The 22,282-nt window shown below is 45.9% G+C and overlaps 1 protein-coding gene across 1 annotated transcript in view; it reads left to right on the forward strand.

Moving 5' to 3' along the window:
* SH3PXD2B (SH3 and PX domains 2B) overlaps positions 1 to 22,282 on the forward strand; it is a 96,108-nt gene that overhangs the window by 47,967 nt on the left and 25,859 nt on the right. The window contains exons 4-6 of the mRNA XM_010972316.3: positions 148 to 224; positions 10,294 to 10,385; positions 18,766 to 18,791. Of these exons, the coding sequence (XP_010970618.3) occupies positions 148 to 224; positions 10,294 to 10,385; positions 18,766 to 18,791 (195 nt within the window). The remainder of the gene's footprint in view (positions 1 to 147; positions 225 to 10,293; positions 10,386 to 18,765; positions 18,792 to 22,282) is intronic.

Below are 22,282 nucleotides of genomic sequence, written 5' to 3' on the forward strand. Positions count from 1 at the left end.
TGGACATCCAGCGGGAGGTATTGATGGCAATCAGAAATTTAGGTACCACTCAGGCCTACCAGAGGCAGCCCCGTCCACACCCTTCCAGGTTGCTGAGAGCCTGTCCCTGCACCCTTACAACGCTGTGTGCGCTTTTATCTTCTGCAGGCAAAATTCTCTTCCGACGGAGCCACATCCGCGACGTGGCCGTCAAACGCCTGATACCAATCGATGAATACTGTAAGGTAGGTCTGAGAAACGCGAACACTTCCTGTGTCTCATGTCCTCCCTGTGGGTAGTTTTTTCTTTTCTTTTCCTTTCTTTTCTTTTCTTTTCTTTTCTTTTCTTTTCTTTTCTTTTCTTTTCTCTTCCTCTTTCCTTTCCTTTCCTTTCATTCTTTTCCATTTCCATTTCCTTTTTCCTATTGCGGATGCCTATTATGAAAGATGTGCACAGGTGAAAATGTAAAGACATTAGAAAAACCAATCACTCATAATCTCTCAACTCGGAGGCAACAATTATGAAGATTTTTACATATTCCCTTTCTCTCTCTTCTATCTGCACGCATCTCTTTATGGTGTTGAGACCATCCCACGGTTGCTCTTTTTCTCTCCTTTTTGTTGCTCTTTCTCTCTTCTTTCATGTTGTGCTATAAGAATTCCCCCATGCTATTAAAAAATCTTCTTGGGCCTACTTTTAATGTCTGCATAGTATTCCATTGTGTGTGAATGTTCCAGGAGTTATACGGCCACCCTCTGTTGTTGGACAGTGCAGCTGGCTTCCAGTCCCTTGAATGTTCTCAAGCACAAGGAGCCTTCCTGCCTTTTGGTTATATTTCATTTGATTTGAGGCTGTGGTTGGGAAAGGAGCATATTTTTCTTTTGTTTAGCTTCCCTTTAGTATTTATTTCTCTAACTTTGAATCACTAGCAGTCTGATTGGAGAAGGGCAAGAATAGCAAAAAATGCCTTATAGATGGAGCAGTGACTGCTTTCTCCCCTAAGATCAGAAACAAAACATGTACATTTGTTCTTTCCACTTCTGTTCTACATTTTACCGGAGATGCTAGCTGACATAAGCAGACAAGAAAAAGAAATAAAAGGCATACAATTAGCAAGGAAGTAAAACTGCCTTGATTCACAGATGACATGATTTATTGTAGAAAATCATAAGGGATCCACACACAAAAAAACCTGCTAAACTAATAAACGAGCTTAGGAAGATAACAGGCACAAGGCAAATATACAGAAATCAGCTGTATTTCTATACACTAGAGGTGACCAACCCAAACATGAAATTAAAAAAATAATCCCACTCACAGTAGCATCAAGAAGAATAAGATAATTAGGGATACATTTAGTAAAAAAGAAGTACAAGGTTCATACACTGAAACTATAAATGCATCGCTGAAAGAAATTAAAGAAGCCCTAAATTAATAGAGAGACATTCTGTACTCATGGAGTGGAAAACTCAATAGTGTCAAAGTGTAATTTCTCCCCCAGTTGATCTACAGAGTCAATAAAATTTCCGCCAAAATCTTAGTAGGTTTTTTGTAGAAATTAACAAACAGATCCTAAAGTGGATGGGAAATGCAAAGGACTCAGAATAGCCAAAACAGTTTTGAAAAAGAAGAACAAAAGTGGAGAACAAAATGGTACCTACTTGTTTTCAAAATTTCCTACAAAGCTGTGGTAATCAAGACTGTGGTCCTGGCAGAAGGATAGGCAGATATCCCAGTGGAAGAGAATTCAGAGTCTAGAAGTAAACTCTTACAAACTTATAGTCAATTGATTGACAAGGTACCAAGAAACTCAATGGGAAAGGATAGTCTTTTTAACAAATGGTAGGATCGTGGGATATCTGAATTCAAAAAAAAAAAAAAATTGGACGCTGACCTCACACCATGCATAAAAATTCAGCTCACCTCAAAATGAATCATAGACCTAAATATAAGAGCTAAAACTATAGAACTTCTAGAAGAAAACAAAAGAAGGAAATCTTCATGACCTTGAATTAGGCAAAGAATTCTTACATACAGCACCGGAGAAAAATTGTTAAATTGGACTTCATTAAACAGACACATTTCTGTGCTTCAAAAGATACCATGAAGAAAATGAAAAGACATGCCACAGATAAGAAAATATTTGTAAATCATATATCTGATAAGGAACTTGTATTGAGATTGTATAAAAAAAAATTACAACTCAACAATAAAAAGACAACTCAGTTTAAAAATAGACAAAAGATTTGAATAGGAACTTCATCCATGAAGACATACAATGGTTAATAAGCATGTGAAAGGTTGTACAATGTCATTAATCATTAGGGCAATGCAAAATAAAACCACAGTGATACGCCTACCCAGCCCCAAGAATGGCTGTAATCAGTAAGACCAGGAGTTGGTGAGGATGTGGAGGGACTGGAGCTCTTCATTCTGGTGGGGACATAGTTGGAAAGCCACTTTGGAAAACAGTTTGGCAGTTTCTTCAAAAGTGAAATTTATCATGACTACTCTCAGGTGTACACTCACAAGAATTGAAAACTTCTGTCCACACAAATTGGATGCAGTTGTTCCTAGCAGCATTAGTTCATAATAGCCTCAAATTGGAAGCAATCCATGTGCCCATCATTTGATGAATAGATAAAGAAAGTGTGGCATAGACATACAATAGAATAGTATTCGACAGTGATAAATGCTACAGCATGAATGAATCTCAAAAACGTGGTTCTACATGAAAGAAGCCAGATGCAAAAGGCTACAAGATTGTATGATTCCATTGATGTAAAATGTGCAGAAAAGGCAAATTTAGAGAGACAAAAGCAGATCAGTGGTTTCCTGGGCCTTGGGACGGTGGAAATGGAGATTGACTGCAAATTAGGTTGGGGAAATTTTTGAGGTGATGGAAAATTTCTAAAACTAGGTTGTGGTGACGGTTGCCCAACTCTATAATTTGAATGTGAATCATTGAATTGTGTACTTACAATGGGTGAATTTCACGGTACATAAATTATTCTTCAGTCAATCTGTAGGAAAAATTTGGATGGGGACGGTGTGGAGAGAGGTGCCCCCTCTCTTAGCAGGAGACGTCATGAAAGGGCAGAAAGTCATTCCTGATGGAGCGCCTGCTCTTTACCAGACATGACCTCCTTTCATCTGTCCAGTAACCTTGAGAGGTCGGTTTTTTTATTCCCACTGTGTCGACGAAGAGATGGAGATCCAGCAGAGTTACTCACAACAACAGTGCTGGAAGGTTTGAGAGATGAACCCAAGCCTCTTAGAACTCGGCACTTACGTACCATGTATAGCTTCTCCAACAAAGTAAAAACTCAAGAGCCTGCAGCATTTCAGCCTGCGTTTCATAGAGGCAGATAAACTCACACTCTTCTCTCTCCTAAGGGCCAGTCACTCAGGCACAAAGACACTACTGCTGCCTCCCAGTTCTCAGAGGAAAGTTCAGATCTTCTGCTCTTTGTCCTTTTCTAAACCTCTAGAGCCTCAAATTCTTTGTCTGGGCCCTGTTGGCAAGAACTTTGGACCCTTGGGGTCACCTTGGCCAGCCAAGAGGTTCCCACTGGCACCTTCCCCAGAATCTGTTGTCTCTCAGCCCAGATTGTGCTTTATTGCTTCTGCCCCAGCCCACCCTCTCACCCTGGGCCTCATGAACCCCTGGACAATTGATTGGGAAAAAGAAATACAAAATCCTGAAGGGATGAGGGGCAGGAGCAGCTGCCTGCATCTGGCTGTGCTTGGAATGGTCTGGAGATCACAGACTGACCTGGATTAACCACAGGGAAGAGACTGCTCAGGTTATGTGAGCCGGTGGAAGTTATCGCCCCCTGCTATTCATGCATCAGAAGAAGCAGATTTTGGGGGGTTTTGGTTGGCCAAATCCCCTGGGCTTGGCTTCAAAGGAACTGACCTCCTGGCGGGAAATGAAAGCATCCCTTTTGTCACAAGATCTGCAGAGCCCTTTAGAGACGGCATAGTCTTTTACATAACATTTGGTCTCTGTCACTGGCATCGTTGTGAGCTGACTTAAGCCAGTTTGACCTATCACGATTAGCCTTATTTTGGTAGATATTGGTAGTTTCCAGTAGGTAAAGATGTATAGAAGAGGGTGGTCAATGTCCCCAAATCTAGTTACCAGCTAGGAAGAAACTTCCTGCACTGCCAGACCTATTATAAAGTTACGGTAATTAGCATAGTATGGTGTTGGCACAAGGGTAGACAAACCATTGGAACCAAACCAGAAACAGGCCCATGAAAATGAATCTATGTGTGCATATGCAAGACTGGGACTTTGTGCTGTACACCAGAAATTGACACGTTGTAATTGACAATCAATCAATCAATACCCTCCTAAAAAAGAGAACTAACCCATGCCTCACACCGCACAGGTAACCATTTCCAAGTCCATTAAAGACCTGCATGTAAGAGGCCATTAGAAAAGGTTTTAAAAGATAAAAACAGAAAGATATCTTTGTGACCTCTTGGTGTAGAGGGGCTTCTAAAGACACAAAAAGTACCAAGCATAAAAAGAATGACGTATTTGACTACATTAAATTTAAGAACTTCTGTTCATCAAAAGATACAATGAAAACAAGACTCAGCCACAGCCTGCCACACATTGCAGCATCTGTGATCAAGCAGCTCCCTAAGCAGCCTCTCATGTTGTTCTGTAAGCTCACTGGAATACCAGCTGTCTGTCTGTCACCCATTTGCTTGAAATTTTCCTCAAGGGAGACGCAGTGATATCCCAGTGGCAGGCTCAGCTCATCCTAACCGTAGTCTGACAGGAGGGTCTTCACAAAGAGCCGAACACAGAAGGGTCAGAATCGCAGGCCCAGGGCGCCGTTCGGAAGGATGTATACTGCTGGGCTTGCCGCGTTCCGTTCACGCAGGGCCAGAGTGTCTGAGACTGTTCCTACAACACCCCTCATTTCACCCGCGAAGAAAATTACTTCTAACAGCTGTTATGCTAGTGAATAGACCAACCTTGGGGTTGGTCAGAGGTGAAGACAGCCGGAGCCCTGAAGTAGCCTTTTCTGAAGTGAGAATTTGTGAGCAGAGTCCCTTACTTGGTTAAAGTGTTCATTCCCGGTGAGAGAACTTCAGATGTTAAGTCACCCTCACTAGGGTGTGGCTTAAATCTAACACACACACACACACACACACACACACACACACACACACACACACACACACACACACACACACACACACACACACACTCATACCAGAGTATTTTAAAAGTAAACTGTGTAGGCAGTATAATAGCAGTGTTCACCAGATTCCTGTCACTTGAGAACCCCCTGAAGATTTTTACCATATACTACCACTTGTATTATTAATATTTTTCTTTAAATTAGCTCACTTTTTAAACATCTTAAAAATATATATATTAGAGGAAATTTTATATCACAACCGTAATGTAAAACTGGTATCACGTGCCATAAAAGTAAAAAATACAAACAATGAAACAGCAACAAAAAATGTTTTGAAATCTAGCCGGCTGCCGTCACCTCCTCCCGGAGGAAGCTCTGCACAGCCTGGTCGTGCTGTCAGGAAACAAGTTGAAGAAGTGCTTTCTTCTAGGAATTGTATAGTTTCAGGTCTTTTGTTTACGTCTTTAATCCATTTTGAGTTGACTTTGGGGGATGGCATAAGATAAGGGCTCAATTTCATTCCTGTACATGTGGATACCCAGTTTTCCCAGGGCAGTTTGTTAAAGCGACTGTCCTTTCCCCATTGTGTATTCTTGGCGTCTTTGTTGAAAATCAGTAAACCATATGCATGGATTTATTTCAGGGCTTTTGGCAGTGATCTCATGGATATGGTAACAGAAACACAGGCAACAAAAACAAAAATAAACAAGTTGGAATACTTCAAACTAAAAACCTTCTGCACAGCAAAGGAATCAGTCAGCAGAGTAAGAAGGCTATCTACAGTATGGGAGAAAATATTTGCAAACCATATGTCTGATAAGGGGTTAGTCCCCCAAATATATAAGGAACTCATATATCTCAATAGCAGAAGAGCTGATAACCCAATTTTAAAATGATCTAAAGGCTTGAATAGACATTCCTCCAGAGAAGATATACAGATGACCTACCGGTATGTGAACAGTTGCTCAATGTCACAAGTCATCAGGGAACTGCAAATCACAACCATACTATGATATCGCCTCACCCCTATCAGGATGGCTGTTACCACAAACAAGACAATAGGTTTTGGTGAGGGTATGGAGACACTGGAACCCATGCACACTGTTGGTGGAAATTTTCCACTATGAGAAACAGTATGGAAGTTCCTTAAAAAATTAAAAATAAAACTGCCATACAGTCAAGCAATCGTATTTCTGGATATTCGGCCAGAGGAATTGAAATCAGAGTCTGGAAGAGATACTGGCCCTCCCAGGTTCGTTGCGGCACTGTTCACAATAGCCAAGATGTAGAAGTAACCTGAACGTGGTCAGTATATACAGTGGAACAGTATTCAGGCCTTAGGAAGGAAGGAGGAAATTCTATAATACACGGCAATATGGGTGAACCTTAAGGACCTTATGTGGAGTGAAATAAGCCAGTCACAGAAAGCTCCGATACTGTGTGATTCCACTTCCCCGCGGCATCTAGGATAGTCAGATTCGCAGAATCAAGGATTGAAATGGTGGGGCCGGGGGGAGGGTAAAATGAGGAGTTACTAATCACCAGGCGTGACATTTCAGTCAAGCAAGATGGATAAGTTCTTGAGACCTGCCGTGCACCAGCCAGCCATACTGCGTCATGCACTTAAAACTTGTTCAGAGGGCAGGTCTCGTGTTAAATGCTTTTAACACAATAAACTAAAATTTTAAAAATATAAAGAGAGAGAAGTGTGAACTCTTGGGCCATTCTTTTTGAAGTTAAAGAGGATTGACAGAGTACTGAGAAGACCAGAACTTTCTCTCCAGCCGAGGCATTGTTATTTAACTGAATCAGCTTGCTGACTCCAAAATCCCCCTCTGGGAAGCAGCACACTGTTGGACTTGGTACAGTGCAGAGAGCCCGAGGGTTAACTTAATGTTTATCAAGCAGCTGGTTTATGATGGAAACCTTACCACCACTTCCTCACATCTTCTGTAGCACAACTCTCCAAAATGGGTGGTAGTTATGTCCATTTTACAGATGAGCAGACTGAGGCTCAGAGGGGATGGGACATGGCCAGCACCAGAACCAGCAGCTGGACTGACCTTTCATCATTACCTTCAGCAAGCAGGACTTGACCTCTTCACCTCTCCTCCTGCCCCCGCATCAACCAGCCACATCTGTCCAAAAGGCCAAAATTCCATGCTGAACAGAACCAGAGTTTTCCTGGAACTGTGGTTCTTTGTCATCACTGACCAAATGCAAGACGATTCTGGAATATTTCAGAAGCAGGGCTATTTCTGTGCCGCAGGTCATGTTTTTACTGTTAGCCTGTCTTCCCAAAATGAAAGGGGCAAATATCAAAGCATTCGGTGGCGCCTTTTATGAGTAACTTGGCTTTATTTTATGCTCTGGGGGTTTGGTTTGGCTCTTACCTCCTAGGAATTGCTCAAAACCAAAAGAGGACTTGGCATCGTTGGGAGGTTCCTGAGGGCTCCATTGTCCCTTCCACGCTGGTCCATTCGGGGCCATTTCAGCAGAGAGCACCTGGGAGGCCCTGTCTAGGCAGAGACCACGGCCACCTCAGGGCTCACCCAGCTCGGCCCATAGGGCCACCTGGCCGCATCCAGTCCTCTTCCTCACGTTGTTTATCCAGCAGATGCTTTCGACCAGGTATCAGGGTCCTCCCCACACTGTCTAGGCATGTAGGGAAGGTGCAGCGGGGAACAGCCCCCCGCCCCCCAGCCTCTGTGAGTTTGGAACAGAGTGGCTGAAGTCGGCTGGTTTGGGGCTCACGTCCTAGTCACTCTACCAGAACCTCCATTTCCCCATCTCTAAAGTGGGCCAACCCTCTCAGGATTGCATGACGTGACACTTGGGAGCCCTCAAGTGCTGAGCCCACGCAAGTGGGTGTTGTTCTTGCAGCCTGTGGGGAGCCGCAAGATTTCTGCACACGAAGCAGCCAGGACACACCACAGTCCAGGATAAAATCAGCGCCCTTCATTATGTGGTTCCAACTGCAAGGGCTGCAGGATTTCAGAGGAAGGAGCAACCCACAGGGAGCCCCAGGACAGCAGGGGAATGCATATGCTCTGCTCCACCCAGAAAGAGAAGGGAGTCAGAAATGGGAGGTGGGAGGGGTCTGCCCTCCCTCTTGGGCTCTCCGCCTCCGGCCTGGAAAGGGTTGGTCCCTGGGGATTTGCTGCAGAGCAGGAGATACTTCAAGGCTAAAAAAAAAAAATTTTTTAAATCAATGAGCCGTTTATACCAGGCCCTTTAGGTCAGCATCCTTTATCCCAGGATAGAAAGTGGAAGGTACCCTACTGAAACATATCCACCCACCTTCCAGGTTTTTCCACTTTAAGTTTGGGGCAGGTTATACCTCCTCAGGAGAGGGGAGGTGGCTTCAGATCAGAGCCTGACTCAAAGGTCATGTAAGGTCAGCAACCCAAGTGACTATCAAGGGATGAGTGAAAAGCAAAATGTATTGTTGGATACACACAATGGAATATTATTCAGCCTTGAAAAGGAAGGACATTCTGACACATGCTATAACGTGGATGAACCTTGAGGACACGATGCTCAGTGAATCAGCCAGTCACAAGGGGATGGGTGCTGTATGATTCCACTTACATGAGGTACTTAAGAGTAGTCAAATTCACACACACACAAAGTAAAATGGTGGTTGCCAGGGGCTGGGGAGGGGCATCAGACAATTGTTTAATTAATGTGTACACAGTTTCAGTTTTACAGGATGAAAAAAGTTCAGTGGGTGGATGGTGGTGATGGTTGCACAATAATGTGAACGTACTTAATGCCACTGAATTGTACACTTAAAAATGGTTAGGATGGTAATGATGTTATGTGTCATTTACCACAATTAAAACTTCAAAACTTGGAAAAAAATATCATGTAGGGTCAAAATACCCCCTGAAAACCCTGTAGAAGGTACCACATCAGAGACACCCCCGCCCCCATCCGTGTCTCCATTAGTCCATCATAGCCCAGTTGCAGGGTTGGAAAATCACTTTGGGTGGGGGTAGCTTTTAGAGGCTTGTTACACGGAAAATACAAGATGTATCTTCACCCTGGAATTCACACTCAGCTGGCAAGAAGGCCTGCGAGAGGCACCAGGGGACTGAGGCCTTCTGCGGAGAGAGCGGAGTCCCACCTCACTCCAGAGCGTCCCCTGTGGGGTGGAGTGGCTGGCAGAAGTACCTGGGCTGTTTAAATGTGTGCATCTGCACAGGCAATCTCCCCGCACAGAAGTTTATAATAAAGTGTGTGCATGAAACAGCCCTGGGGCACTCCGATATGTGTGTCAACCCAGGACCTGCGCCAGAGGGGGCTTACGTATACATTTGTTAAATGAAGCTGTTTATTCATCACAGAGCCATATCTTAGTTTCACATCCTTTCATGTTGGGGTGTAGCCTGTAATTCTGTTTGGGACAGAGATCAGTGCAGCATTGGGCATAAGGAAAATATCTATTGAATCATTAAATGAATACCTGTTGGTAGATAAACCAGCATAATTTAAATGCCTAGGCCCTCGTTGTGCCCCCCACCTTCCTGATCCAGCCCATCAGTGGGGACCGTCGTGGCTCCTTTAACTGATGAACCGAGGGGGCAAATGAACGCAGGTTTGGTCAGTGGGACATCCCAGGTGTTTCAACTTAATCCGGACACGTCTAACCTCTACCCAAATCAAACAGACCCTTCACTTTAACACTTCAGATCCATGCATTAGGACAGGCAGGCGTGTTGGGAACAACCTAAATGTTCACCTACAGGCAGCTAGTTGAATAAAATATGATGTATTTTTCCATTGGACACCCAGTATGCAGTACAGATGTTGCAGAAGAGTGTTGACATGGCATGAAGTTCACAATTTATTGTTTTGCCTAAATATGTACATGGTATTTGTCCAAATAAGCCTGTAATATATATGTGAATGTATATACATACAGTGTGTGTGTGTGGTCCCCAAGCCAGCAATGGCAACATCACCAGGGAACTTGCTAGAAAGGCGTGTTCTCAGACCCCACGCCAGACCTACAGAATCAGAAACTCCGGAGGTGGAGCCCAGCCCCACCCGGTGACTGGTGCCCACCCACGTCTGAGGACCCCTGATTTATGGCATCCCTGACACCCCTTCCCTTCCGCTGGGCTCACCTGTGTCTCTTCCCCAGGCCCTGATCCAGCTGCCCCCCTATATCTCCCAGTGCGATGAGGTGCTGCAGTTCTTTGAGACAAGACCTGAGGACCTGAATCCCCCCAAAGAGTAAGTTGCTTTATGGACCTCCTTGGAGCTCACTCTCACAGCCTCTCTTCCTGCCGGGCCGGTCAGCCTCAGGAAGAACTGGAGGAAAGCTGAGTAAAATTTAAACTAGATTCTAACAGCGGAGCCCATGCCGGGCCTCCCTGCATGTAGCCTTCACATGACTGCAGGTAGCCTCAGGTGAGTTTCACATTTGCAGGAGGCTGGCTGAGTGCTCTCCCGAATCCCCAACACCCTACACTTACCCACGGCACCTGAACAGAGAAGACGGCGGGCCCTCGAGGCAGGGACTGTGTGCCTTGTCCTGGAAGGTCAATGTGCTCAGAACGATCAGTGATGTAAATGAGTGAGTGACTGAGACCCACTCAAGGTCCCATCGGTAGTGAATGATGGGACCAGAATTTGATCCTGGGCAGACAGACTGCAAAGCTGTCCAAGATCCTCACTCCAGCCCTGCCTCCGCTTCGCTTCTCCCTGCCGTAGATGGGCACCACTCCCAGGTGCCTTTCAGTGCATCTCCCCAGCCGCACAGTGCACATCGCACAGAATCTCCACACCACCTGCCTGCCAGCCTTTACACACCGAGGGTTGATGGCACCAATAGCCCGGCCAGCGTGAAACACTGACAGGTACATGGTGTTTTTCTTAAAAGCCCTTTTTGGGGAAAGGCATTACATGTGTCTGCAGAAAGAAGGGGTCTGTCTAGTGGAGAAGTTGCAGTAGGGGAGGAGGACACAGACCACAGGCACCGGGGCTGTGCTGGGTCACAGGAGCAAGAGCCGACAAGGCTGGGGGTCCATCTGGGCCCCATCAGGAAGGGCTGAGATGTGCCAGCCAGGTTCTGTTACAGGAGAAGTATGAGCTGCTTCTCTTAGCTCTGAGCTCAACTCACTGCCCAAAACAGCAGTAAGGACCCAGGCTTATGTTGGCTATATGTCCGTGTGCTAAACACTGTATGTAGGTTGAGCTAGAAAGACTCATGTGCTTTCTGAAAGTGAATTTGTTGAAAGTCACAAAGCTTACTTTTTAAAGAGGCCTCTAAGGAGGAGGCATCAGAGAGTTTTACCATGTGAAATCAGGCCATTTGTATATGTACATGAGCAACATGCAGGGTCCAGCTCAGAGGTCACAGTAGTGAGCTGATCACTCAGGATCAGCGGTTTAACACAGACGATAAACTTAACTTTCTGCGGTCAGCAAACTGCAGTACGTACCATTTTCTGTGACAAGCTCAGAGCAAGTGAATGCAGCCTCTCAGAGCCAGCACACACAAGCGTGGGGATGCCATTCCGCAAGGGACCGCAGTAAACCTTTTGAATCAGAACATCACAAGGAAACGCCTTGCCGACGCATAATTTTTTTTTGAAAAGATGCAGAACAAGTGTAAATCTGCTAACAGGTCTGCAGCCCATCGTGGCTACCATGTCTGTTGTTGGTGTCTTTAGCATTTGTGCCTGGTAAACCTTACCCAGCTTTTATCGGCATGACGAGACACGGTGAAATATTCTCAAGGGCCCCGGGTCTACAGTGCTTCCAGGCTTCCAGCATTGAACTGCCAGCTCAGCTTGTAGTCCCTGGCTTCAATTCTAATTTCTAGGTGAGGAGAATCAAAGGATATGGAACTGCTCAGTTTCCACTCCATCCTCTCACAAAACTGCCAGGTAGGAGCTGTCATCCCCATTTTACAGATGAGGACGTTGAGGTTCAGAATAATGAAAGAGACTCCCAAGGTCACACAGTTGGAAGCAGTGAAGGTGATTTTCCCCGGGTCTTCCTGAGTCTTAAGGTCTGCTCTGTGCGGCTGCCAAGCGTGTGCCTCCCACACAAGGCTCCGAGGAAGAGTCTGGGTTTGCAACAGGGTACATCCAGGTTCAGATCCTGCCTCTACACATGGGCTTTGTAGCCTTGGGCCTTGATTTCTCTCCTCGTGAAATGGTGATGGCAGTGTGCCTTACAGTTACAGTGACAATGGAACGGCGGCCGCAAGTAAAATTTCCAGGAACTTGCCAAGGGCTCAAAAAGTGGTAGCCCGTGGTATCTTTTTTCTCTGCACACCCAACCAAGCTGTTTCTGCTCCTAGAGTTGTTCGAGCTGTGCAGTCCCTAGGCTGGCACCCCTGTGCCTCAGTCTCCTGGCTTGTGAGATGGGCTGGTAACACCTTCCTCGCACGGGCAGAAGGAAGGGGAACACCAGCCCCCTGCAGGGCAGATCTGACCCGGTTGCTGGTTCCTTGGGCCACAGGGTTCAGTGACATCTAAATTTTCTTCTACCTCATCTCAGCGTCCCCAGAGATCTTAACTTTGGGGGATCACGGACGGACCCTTTGGAGAATCCAATAAGAGCTTTCTTCCTGCTCCCAAGAAAAATGCCCCTAATTTCAGAGGTTCTCAGTTGTGCCGAATCCCATGCATGGACTTAAGATTAAGCACCACTGCCCAGGAGACCCTTCTGAACATTAATGCTTGGATGTCTTTGGCCTCCTGCCTGATGAGGGTGGGTGAGTGGGTTCCCAGCCCCTGAGCAGGCATCCGCCCAGTTTACCGAGAAAAATGGGAGAGAGCCAGGCCAGGGGCAGCCAGCTGTGCTTGAGAAGAGTCTGGGCACCTTCATGTAGGAAGGAGGGACACTCTGGCAAATGGGGTGGGAACGAGCCTTCTAGAGGAGCTGGGACATCGAGGAGGCTATGTGGTGGCTTTGTCAGGCTCTCTGGTGGCCACAGAGGACTTTCCCCACCTTAGGCTTGTAGGAAGAACACTGGACTGGGCCTTCTGGACCCGGCGCTGCTCCCTGTCAGAAGCACCTGCAGTGGTCATTCATTCAGGAAATAGGTACCAGCCGAGGTGCTAGGCACGGGGGACACAGAGCTGACATGACACACGCAGTCTGTGCCCACAGGGAGCCTGCAGTCTGTTGGCCGAGCAGCCAGCTGTCCCGCCTGGGCACAGCGATCACCTCCCTCCCCTTCAGCTTCACTTAGGGCATCTGTGAAATGAGACCCCGTCACCTGCTCCGCCCACCCTAGGGGGTCACTGGGAGGCTGAAGTGGAATAACGGTGGGGAAATTAGGACATGATCAGCTGGAGTTTGGGGCTGAAATCCTGCAGAGCCCCCCAGGGAGTCATGTTTGATAATTCAAAGGATAGACCTTTTCCCTAGTTTCCTGGAGTTTTGTTTTTATACTTTTAAAGAGAGTCCACTTCCTCACTTCTTAAATTGGAATGATAGTGCAATCGTCCCTCATGATCAGCAGGGGGATGAGTTCCAGGATCCCCCACGGATACCAAAATCCACAGGTGCTCGAGTTGGTCATACAGAGTGGCGGAATGTTTGCATGTCACCTACGCACATCCTCCCATATACTTTAAGACCATCTCTAGATTACTTATAGTACATAATACAGTGTAAATGCTTTACAAATAGTTGCCAGGCCCACAGCAGATTTAAGTTTTGCTTTTTGGAACTCTGGAATTTTTTTCTTTTTTAAACATTTTCACTCCAAGTTTGGTTGAATCCATGGATGCAGAGCCCACAGTCATGATGAGCTTGGGTTTTTAATGTGTGTGAAGTGCTTAGCACAGCGCCTGGCACACAGTAGATGCACAGTTTTCACACCCCCGTGGCTGCCCGGAGCCAAGATGCTTGGGTTCTACAATCTTTTCAAGCCAGTAAGAGAGAAGCTAGTTGGCGTGTTGGATGTTTGTGCGTCTCTGGGAAGGAGTGGGTACCACGTGGAGATGCTTGTCCTCATACAGGAAGACCAGAGGCTTTCCTCGCAGGCCTTCCAGATGGCCCTCCCTTCCCCCACGTCTCAGGGCAAAAACCAGCAAAGACAGGATCAGCTCATTCAAATGTCTTCATTCCCCAAATATTTCCCACAACTGCCACCCACACTGAAAGCCCAGAAAAACAAGCCCAGTTCCTGCCTTCGGAGTCGGAGGGCCGGTGGGCATTTCTTGAGCTAGAAAAGAGACAGGCTGGTTGGCATTAAAGTTCAAGAGTGAGTGAATACGTGTAAGCACATTTGACTGTCCTTTGTGATTGGATTTTTGCTTTTTGTTGATTCTTATTTTGTGGTTGGCTTTATTCCTTTGATAACTATGTAAGTTTAAAAAGCTAAAGCTCTAAGCTGTTCTTAGAAACAATGAATAGTACATACATGTAAATTTTTTTTAATATGGGCAGTAAAAAAAAATGTAAGAGGCTCTTGCCTCATAGTTGGAAGGGGGAAATCTCTTTGCTTGTTTTTTTTCTGCTGGTTTTACTGTTTTTAGTATTGATTTGTATAGGCTGTTTAAATAGTAAGGAATTAGCCTCTGCCATATTTGTGGTAAACCTTTGTCCCTTTCATTATGCACTTATATTTTATTTCTGGATTTTGTGATGGACATACGTTTTATATTTTGGCGAAGTCACATCTGGTGACCATTTTTCGTTTGTGACTTCTTTCAGCCTCTTTCAGGCTAAGAAGGGTGGTCCCCATTCAGACACAAGATAGTTCCCTGAATGTTTTTCTAGGTAATTGATTGCTTTCGGTTTTCTTTTCTTTTAACATTTACTCGTGAAGTCGTTTAGAATTCATTTCAACACATGGCGTGTGGTGAGAATCCAAAGTTTTTTTCTTACTCTTTTGATCAGCTAGAAGAGATCTTCTTGCTCCATTTATTTAAAAAAAAAAAAAACCCACAAGCTATCGTGTTTAATGATCACTTCCCTTCCTTCCTTTAGAAAGAATACAAGGCGGGTGGAGGGTATAGCTCAAGCGTGTTTAGCATGCACGAGGTCCCGGGTTCAATCCCCAGTGCCTCCTCCAAATATTAAATAAATAAATAAACCTAATTACCTCCCCCCACATTAAGAAAAACACACATATCTTTAAAAAAAAAGAAAGAAAGAATACAAGGGAAAAATAGTTCCTGCCCTCAGGAGGCTCCTACGCTGATGGGAAGGGCTGTGTGAACAGGTGGATACGTGTGTGCGTGGGCATACACAAACACATACACGCAAATAGAACATCAGCTAAAAGTACAAAATGGCAGCCTGGACTGTACTAAAAAGGCACAGAGTAACCGCTGAGATAAACTCACCAGCATTCTGCTGTGTCTGGTTCGTGGTACACCGTGTCTAGTGTACATGTGTCTGTTTCCAAGAGGCTTCCTGGTAGGAAAGAGAAGTTTCCCATCTCTTTGTTTCCCACTGTGTGACCTTGGATAAGTGACTTGACATCTCTGAGCTTCTGTTTCCTCAGCAGTAAAGTGGGCACAGCTATTCTTACTCACATCTTGGTTGCGAGGACTAAGCAGCATCCTGCTCACTGAGTCTAGTGATAGTGTCGGGCCCACGGCGGGTGCTTACCTAGTGATGCCTTCCTGTCCTTAAGCCAGACTCTGAAGGGAGAGGAAGGGGGGGGCAGGGGAAGGTTGTGGAGGGCCCAGGAGGGGGCTCGGGGGCCACCGCAGGCGGGCTCAGCTGGGCCTTGGTGGTTGTTCAGGGAGTGGTGAACGGCGAGGGCAGCTGAACAGTGGGGTTGGTCCCTTGGTCAGGATTCTGAAGCTCAGACCCGAGTGAGGGCTTGAGATGGAACTTGGGTGTCTTTCCCAGCAATTTCTAAGGAAAGAAGTGATAGGTTCCAAATGGTGCTCTGAGAGGATGGTTTTTGCTGCCATGCTTTTTGCTGCCATGCCTGGGAAAATGTGGGACCATCCCAAGCGTGTCACACAGAGAAAATAACATCCCTGCTTGAGTCCACACATGCTGCTTGAACCCAAGACACTCCCCCCCACCACCGCCCCTTCCCCTCCCCTCCCCCCCTCACTGCCCACTCCAGCTGGGACAGCAGGACAACTAGCAGAAGCAGGTGGAAGGGTAGGAGCCAGGGTTTCAGGAGTCCCAGACCATGGCTCAGGTCACAGGCCTGGATGGCACTGGGCAGAGAAGGCGCTTTACATGGAAGCAAACTTAAGAGACCTTTGCTGGTATGTCTGGACGCCAACAGCGAAGAGGGTGACTTCACCCACAGGACGGTCCAAAGTGTGGTCAGGGGAGGGAGCTCCAGCCAGGATTCCTGGGTTCCAATCCTGGGAAAGGTGCCTCGCTTCTCTGGGCCTCAGTGTTTCCATCTGCGAAATGGAGTGACCCTCAAGGTTGTGGTGAGGATTCTGTGGGTCAGTCCAGGTACAGCACTCTGACCAGGACCCTGTCCACAATGAGTGCCAGGAAGCGTGAGCTGGCATGTTCCACTGTCACTCTCACTGTCCCCTGCACAGGGGCAGTGACATGGAACCTCACTGGGTAATGCCTGGCTGGAGGACATCACGACTGACTGGCCCAGCCCAATCCCGGGGCCAGGCCCTGCTGCTCCTTCCAGAGACACAGAAGGGCAGCTCCAGACTCCAAGGCTTGGCTTAGTTTCCCCCTCCCTGCTTTTCAAAGTTACATCAAAAGTATTATTACGTGGTGGTTACAAACCCAGACTTTAAAATCAGACACTGAATAGACATTTTTCCAAGGAAGATACACAAATGGCCAATAAGCATACGAAAAGATGTTCAGCATCCTTAGCCCCTAGGAAATATGAGTCCCAACCACAGTGAGGTACCCACTAGCATGGCTGGAATCAAAAAGACAGGTAGCAACAAGCATTGCCGAGGATGTGGAGAAATCAGAACCTTCATACGTTGCTGGTGGGAGCGTAAAATGGTGCAGCCGCTGTGGAAGACAGCCTGGCAGTTCCCTAAAAGTTAAGCCTGGAGTTACCATATTACCCATTCCTACGTAAATACCCAAGAGGGATAAAAAATATATGCCCCAGGGAGGGTAATAGCTCAGTGGTAGCACGCATGCTTAGTGTGTATAAGGTCCTGGGTTCAATCTCCAAAACCTCCATTAAATATATATATATATAAACACACAAAAACTTGTGTACAAAGTTCATAAAAGCATTATTCATAATAGCCAAAAAGTGGAAATAGCCCTGATGCCCACCAGCTGATGAGCACGTGAACAAAGTATGGTGTATCCACATAGTGGAATATTATTCAGCCATGAAATGGGATGAAACACTGATGCGTGCTACAGCGTGGATGACCCTTGCAAATGTTATGCTACATGAAAGAAATGAGTCACAAAAAGCCACCTATTGTATGATTCCATTCATATTAAATGTCCAGAAAAGATAAATCCTTAGAGATAGCAAAACATGTTAGTAGTGGTCAAGTGCTGGGAGGAATGGGAGTAGAGAGTAACTGCTTTGATGGGTACAGGCTTTCTTTTTGGAGTGATGAAGATTTTCTGGAATTTGATGGTGATGATGGCTGTACAACTTTGTGAATATAAAAAAGTTATATTCTGTTTATAAAATATAAAATATAATATAAGAAACAGTTAATTTTATACTTTACAAGGGTGAATTTTATGGTATGTGATTTATATCTCAATTTTTTAAAATTTAAATAGACCTAGGTTCAGATCCTGGCTGTGTGGGCAAGTTACTTAACCTCTCTGTGCCTCATTTCCCTCATCTGTAAAAAGGGCATTAAAAAGTCCATGTTTCCTAGGGTTATGAGTATAAATGAGTAAAATAAAAGTACCTATACAGGGTAATAGCACTTAACTAGAAATTGAATTGTAATTATTAGCTAATATTGCTGTTGCCACAACATCTGTTTCAGCCCAAACAGCCTGTCATCTCCCTTTACCCTATTACATTGGAAAGCCTTTTACTAATGGGATAATTCACTTAAAAGTACATTGTAAACCTCGATTTATAATCTTGTGTTTGTAATGCAGTTGTATGTATAAACTCTAACATGGTTGACAAGCGTAAGGGAGCGATTACTCATTATTCTGTATGAATTCTAGCCCACAGTAGTGTTCTCTGTGTCACCCTGAGGGACATGTGCCATGTTCATTGCTATCCAGACGTCTACCCAGTTTTAGTGTGTTCCACTTGCCACCAAGAGCTTTCTGCTCTGAGTGTACAGCTCAGGGGACGGCTGAGAGGACGGCTGAGAAGTGGGGCAAGGCCCCTGGTGTACCTGATGAGTTGGGCTTCAGGCTCAGTGCAGTGGGGGAGGCTGAGTCCTGTTTTCAGACTGCATGCCTACCCCCACCCCCTGCCCATCATCTCCTCCCCAGAGCCACCTACTCTACAAATAGAGTGGAGATGCTGGTCCCCAAGGCACTAGGGCACTTACCAGGCAAAGCGAGAAAATTAAGAGGAATTCTTTCTGTTTGAAAGAGCCTGGGTCCCGGAGGCTGGCTTGGATTTTACTCATTCACTGGAGATCTTGTGGGATGGAACATCTGTTTCCTAATGGAATAGGTCTTATCAGCACACAAAAGACTGACTCATCCCTCTTCCCCACCCCCATTCTTTCCTGTACAGGGAGCATGTCGGGAAAAAGAAATCTGGTAAGAACATTTTCCATCTTCTCTTATTCATTCAGTGTTTAGCATACCCCTCCTGAGCGATGTACCAGGCTATGCGCCAGGCTCTGGGCACTACAGTGGGGATACAGCAATGTGGATGGATGGATGGATGGGTGGATGGGTGGATGCTTGATTGATTGGTTGATACCTCACCCTATTTTCCAGAAAAAGGATGGAAGGTTTTTTCATTCTATACCTAAAGATTACAAAGTGCAAGAGAGCTGGTGTCTTTCCCGAGAAGGCCTCAGTGGCGTCGGGGAGACAGACAGCTTCCTAGCCGGGCCGTAAGGTGTCAGGTACCTTTGTTCTGCTTTAGAGGAAGGGATGCGGTAGTGTAGAGCCAAGAGCATTCTCCTCAGGTGTCAGGAAGGGGTCTTAAAGAAGGCACCCTGGGTCTTGAAGAGTGAGCTGGAGCCTTTCACACAGCGAAGGACGTTCGGAGCCGAGGGGACAGCGCGCGGGCTGGGCGGGCATGCGTGCGTCAGGCCCACTCTGCCCGGCACTGTGCCTCCTTCGGCTGGCCGCAGTGCTGCGCGGGGACCGCAGCTCCCACTCACCTCCACTCTCTCAGCGGTCAGTTCTCTTCCTCCAAAGCACCCTTTCCGTTCTCTGGGCAGCACCGCTCTTGTGTCATGGAAAAAGAGAAGGTGGGAATTTGCATGTGCACCAGACAGTGACTGAGTTCTCACGGGCTTGGGGTTGATCCGCTTAGGTTCACAACTGCCGAGCTGTGTTCTCCTGCGACCCAAGAATATCCTGCACATCTGCAAACTTTTGCACCACATCTGGAGCCAATGTGGTCTTCAGAGTGTTCCAGAATGCTAAATTCTTTTATTTATCTAGGACTCCAGGAAATTTGCGGGGGGTTGATAAGGATTGAGGGAGAGGAGGCCAAGCAGAGATCCCAGAAGAGAAAAAAGATGCCTCCTCTCATGGGCCTCAGTTTCCTTACCTGTAAAATGGGGACGATGGTAGTACTCAACCTTGTAGGATTATTATAGGACTTACAATAATATGTATAAAGCACTTCGAACAGCGCCTGGCATGTTGTAAGAGATACATGTTGGTGCAGTTTTTATATGACTACTCCGGTTAGTTCAAAGACACAGATGTTTCTGTCCAGCATTAGCAGCAATTCCAAATTCAACAGTTCTGGTCCCTTTATTGCTCCCTGGGTACAAGGCCTGTGGTCAGCTTTACAGGCCCCAAGGCCATTCATGCAGGAAAGAGTGGAGAGGAACTGGATCTGTTTGCCTCAAGGTATGGTGTCCAGAATGAAGTCCAGCCTTTCCCCAACCAGTCTGTTTACAGCTCTGCTTTCTGGCTTAATAGGTACTGGCCGGAGCCGTGGCATCCTGCTCAAGCTACAAATAGCCCTTGAGCTGGGGATAATGATACGTTTCTTAGAAAAGAGAAGGAGGAAAATGAGAAGTAGACAGTCTTGGCTGGTCACAGAGTTTCTGGCTTTGAGTGTGCAGAGACTTTCCTGGAGGGAGCGGGTGGGAGGGAGAGAGGAACGAGACAGCTCTGGTTTGTGAAAACAGAAGTGTTCTGTCAGGACAGCCCTGATGAGGGGACTGGTCTGGAAAAGAGAAAAGAAGCTTTAATTTGTGGTGACCACTATTGCATCATTCACCTGCAATGATGAGGGACGGATTTATTTATATTTCAACTGGGTGGAGAAGAACGTCTTTCTTCATTCAGACGAAGAACCTATGCTGGGATTAGCCTTTTTTTTTTTTTTTATCTGACCTTTGAACACTTCCTTTATGTTAGAACAAGCCTTCTTGATTAAATTTGAAAGGAATTTGAAAGGTTGACAGCCCAAGATTTCTGTGCCAGAAATCTGAGTTAAAGAAGGCTTATCTCTCTCCACAATTTCCCTGTCATGGCTGGCTGGCTGGCTGGCCCCTGCAAGGCTTTGGCTAACGTGGTCTCAAATTCTCCTCATCCTGCAGGGAAAAAAATCCTCCTACCAAAACTTAGCAGATCATATGATTATTTAAGGAGCATCTTTTCTTCCTGATTTTTCTACCCTTTGCTTATTAAAATATTCTGTTTACTGGCTCTTTCCCCAAGACTGGTAGTATAGTGAATTTCTAGAAAGAAAGACCTACTTCACCATTACTCATCATTTTAAAAATTTGAGAATAACCATCATGAAGGAAAAAAAAACATTCAAATAGAAAACATCTATAGTAAATGAGGCACTTCACCTTATGAGAGTATTTTATGGCACTTCTTCAATGATAAAATCACCCCTCCACTGTCAGATCTCCTCCTTTCTTCTGACCTTTTCCTTCTCTGCTATTCCATGCTGGACCACAAGGATGACATTTCTTACCTAGGGATGTTTTGATTTCACACTTACAGCTGCTAGAACTTAGCTGCCTGTATCAACTGCAATTTCTGTGCATTATAGAGCTTGGTTGCAATATCACCGTCTACCAGTAGGTGTTCCCACCTACCACCTAAATGGCCTGAAGCCTAATTTGAGATTCCCAGTAGATCAAATGAATGGCATTTTGATCCGTGGAGTGCTCTGGATAAAACGAAGGCAGCCTGTTCTGGAAGAACTGGTGCTGAAAAAAGCAACTCCATGCACTGTCTTCTGAGCCACTTAGTGGCAGGGAACTACAGTCTAAAAGCTACTGTCATCGAAGAACAGGAAGGAGATGTAAAGCTCAGACCTGGCCCCTGAATGAGTCTTGGAGGAAGTACCAGCCCTGAGCCCTGTGCCAGCACCTCATCTGCTGGTGCCAGCCCAGAGTCCTCAACCCTGCTCCCTGCCCTCCTCATTTCCTGGCTTCATGTCTTGTTCACAGTGAGTCCCACAATTCCCCGATCCTGTCACAACTCATAGTTATCCAAAATCGTGGTGGCAGCGTGGTTAGGGGAGTTGGTGCAGAAATGAATAGCTCAGTCCATTGATCAGAGTCCTGAAAATTGCATATGGTACCACTGGGCCATCATCAATTGTTTAAACCGGGTGGCAACAGTTGTACTTTTTGGACAGAATAACCTGACTTAACTAGACCTTGACTTAACCAAAGCCTCTATCCCTACTTATAGGCAAAAAGGGTCTTTGGTTGCTTAGAAGAGGGACAGGTGCCTGCTGATGGCTCAGCACTGCGTGTTCTCAGGAGGCTTGGAGCTGTGTAGGGCAGGGAGGGTTTCTAGATGTCTCCATTCATCCTTTGTTCATTCATTGCACAAATGTCCATTGAGCATCTGTGCTAAGTGCTGAGTGAACAAGATGGGCACAGTTATTCAGTGTTCATTAAGCACCTACTGTGTGCCTGGCTGTGTTCTAGGTCCCCAAGGAGTGCAAAGGCGAACAGCATGTGGGAAGTATCCTCAGAGTCTGGTAGAAAAGGCAGAAGTGTAAACAAAATAAAATGTTATCAGTGCTGTGAGAGAATGCAATTGAATGAATCCCTGAGGTAGGAAGTCATTTAAAGCTGAATTTTAAA

Source organism: Camelus bactrianus, chromosome 22 (genome assembly GCF_048773025.1).
Source record: "Camelus bactrianus isolate YW-2024 breed Bactrian camel chromosome 22, ASM4877302v1, whole genome shotgun sequence".
In the NCBI taxonomy this organism is placed as follows: Eukaryota; Metazoa; Chordata; class Mammalia; order Artiodactyla; family Camelidae; genus Camelus; species Camelus bactrianus.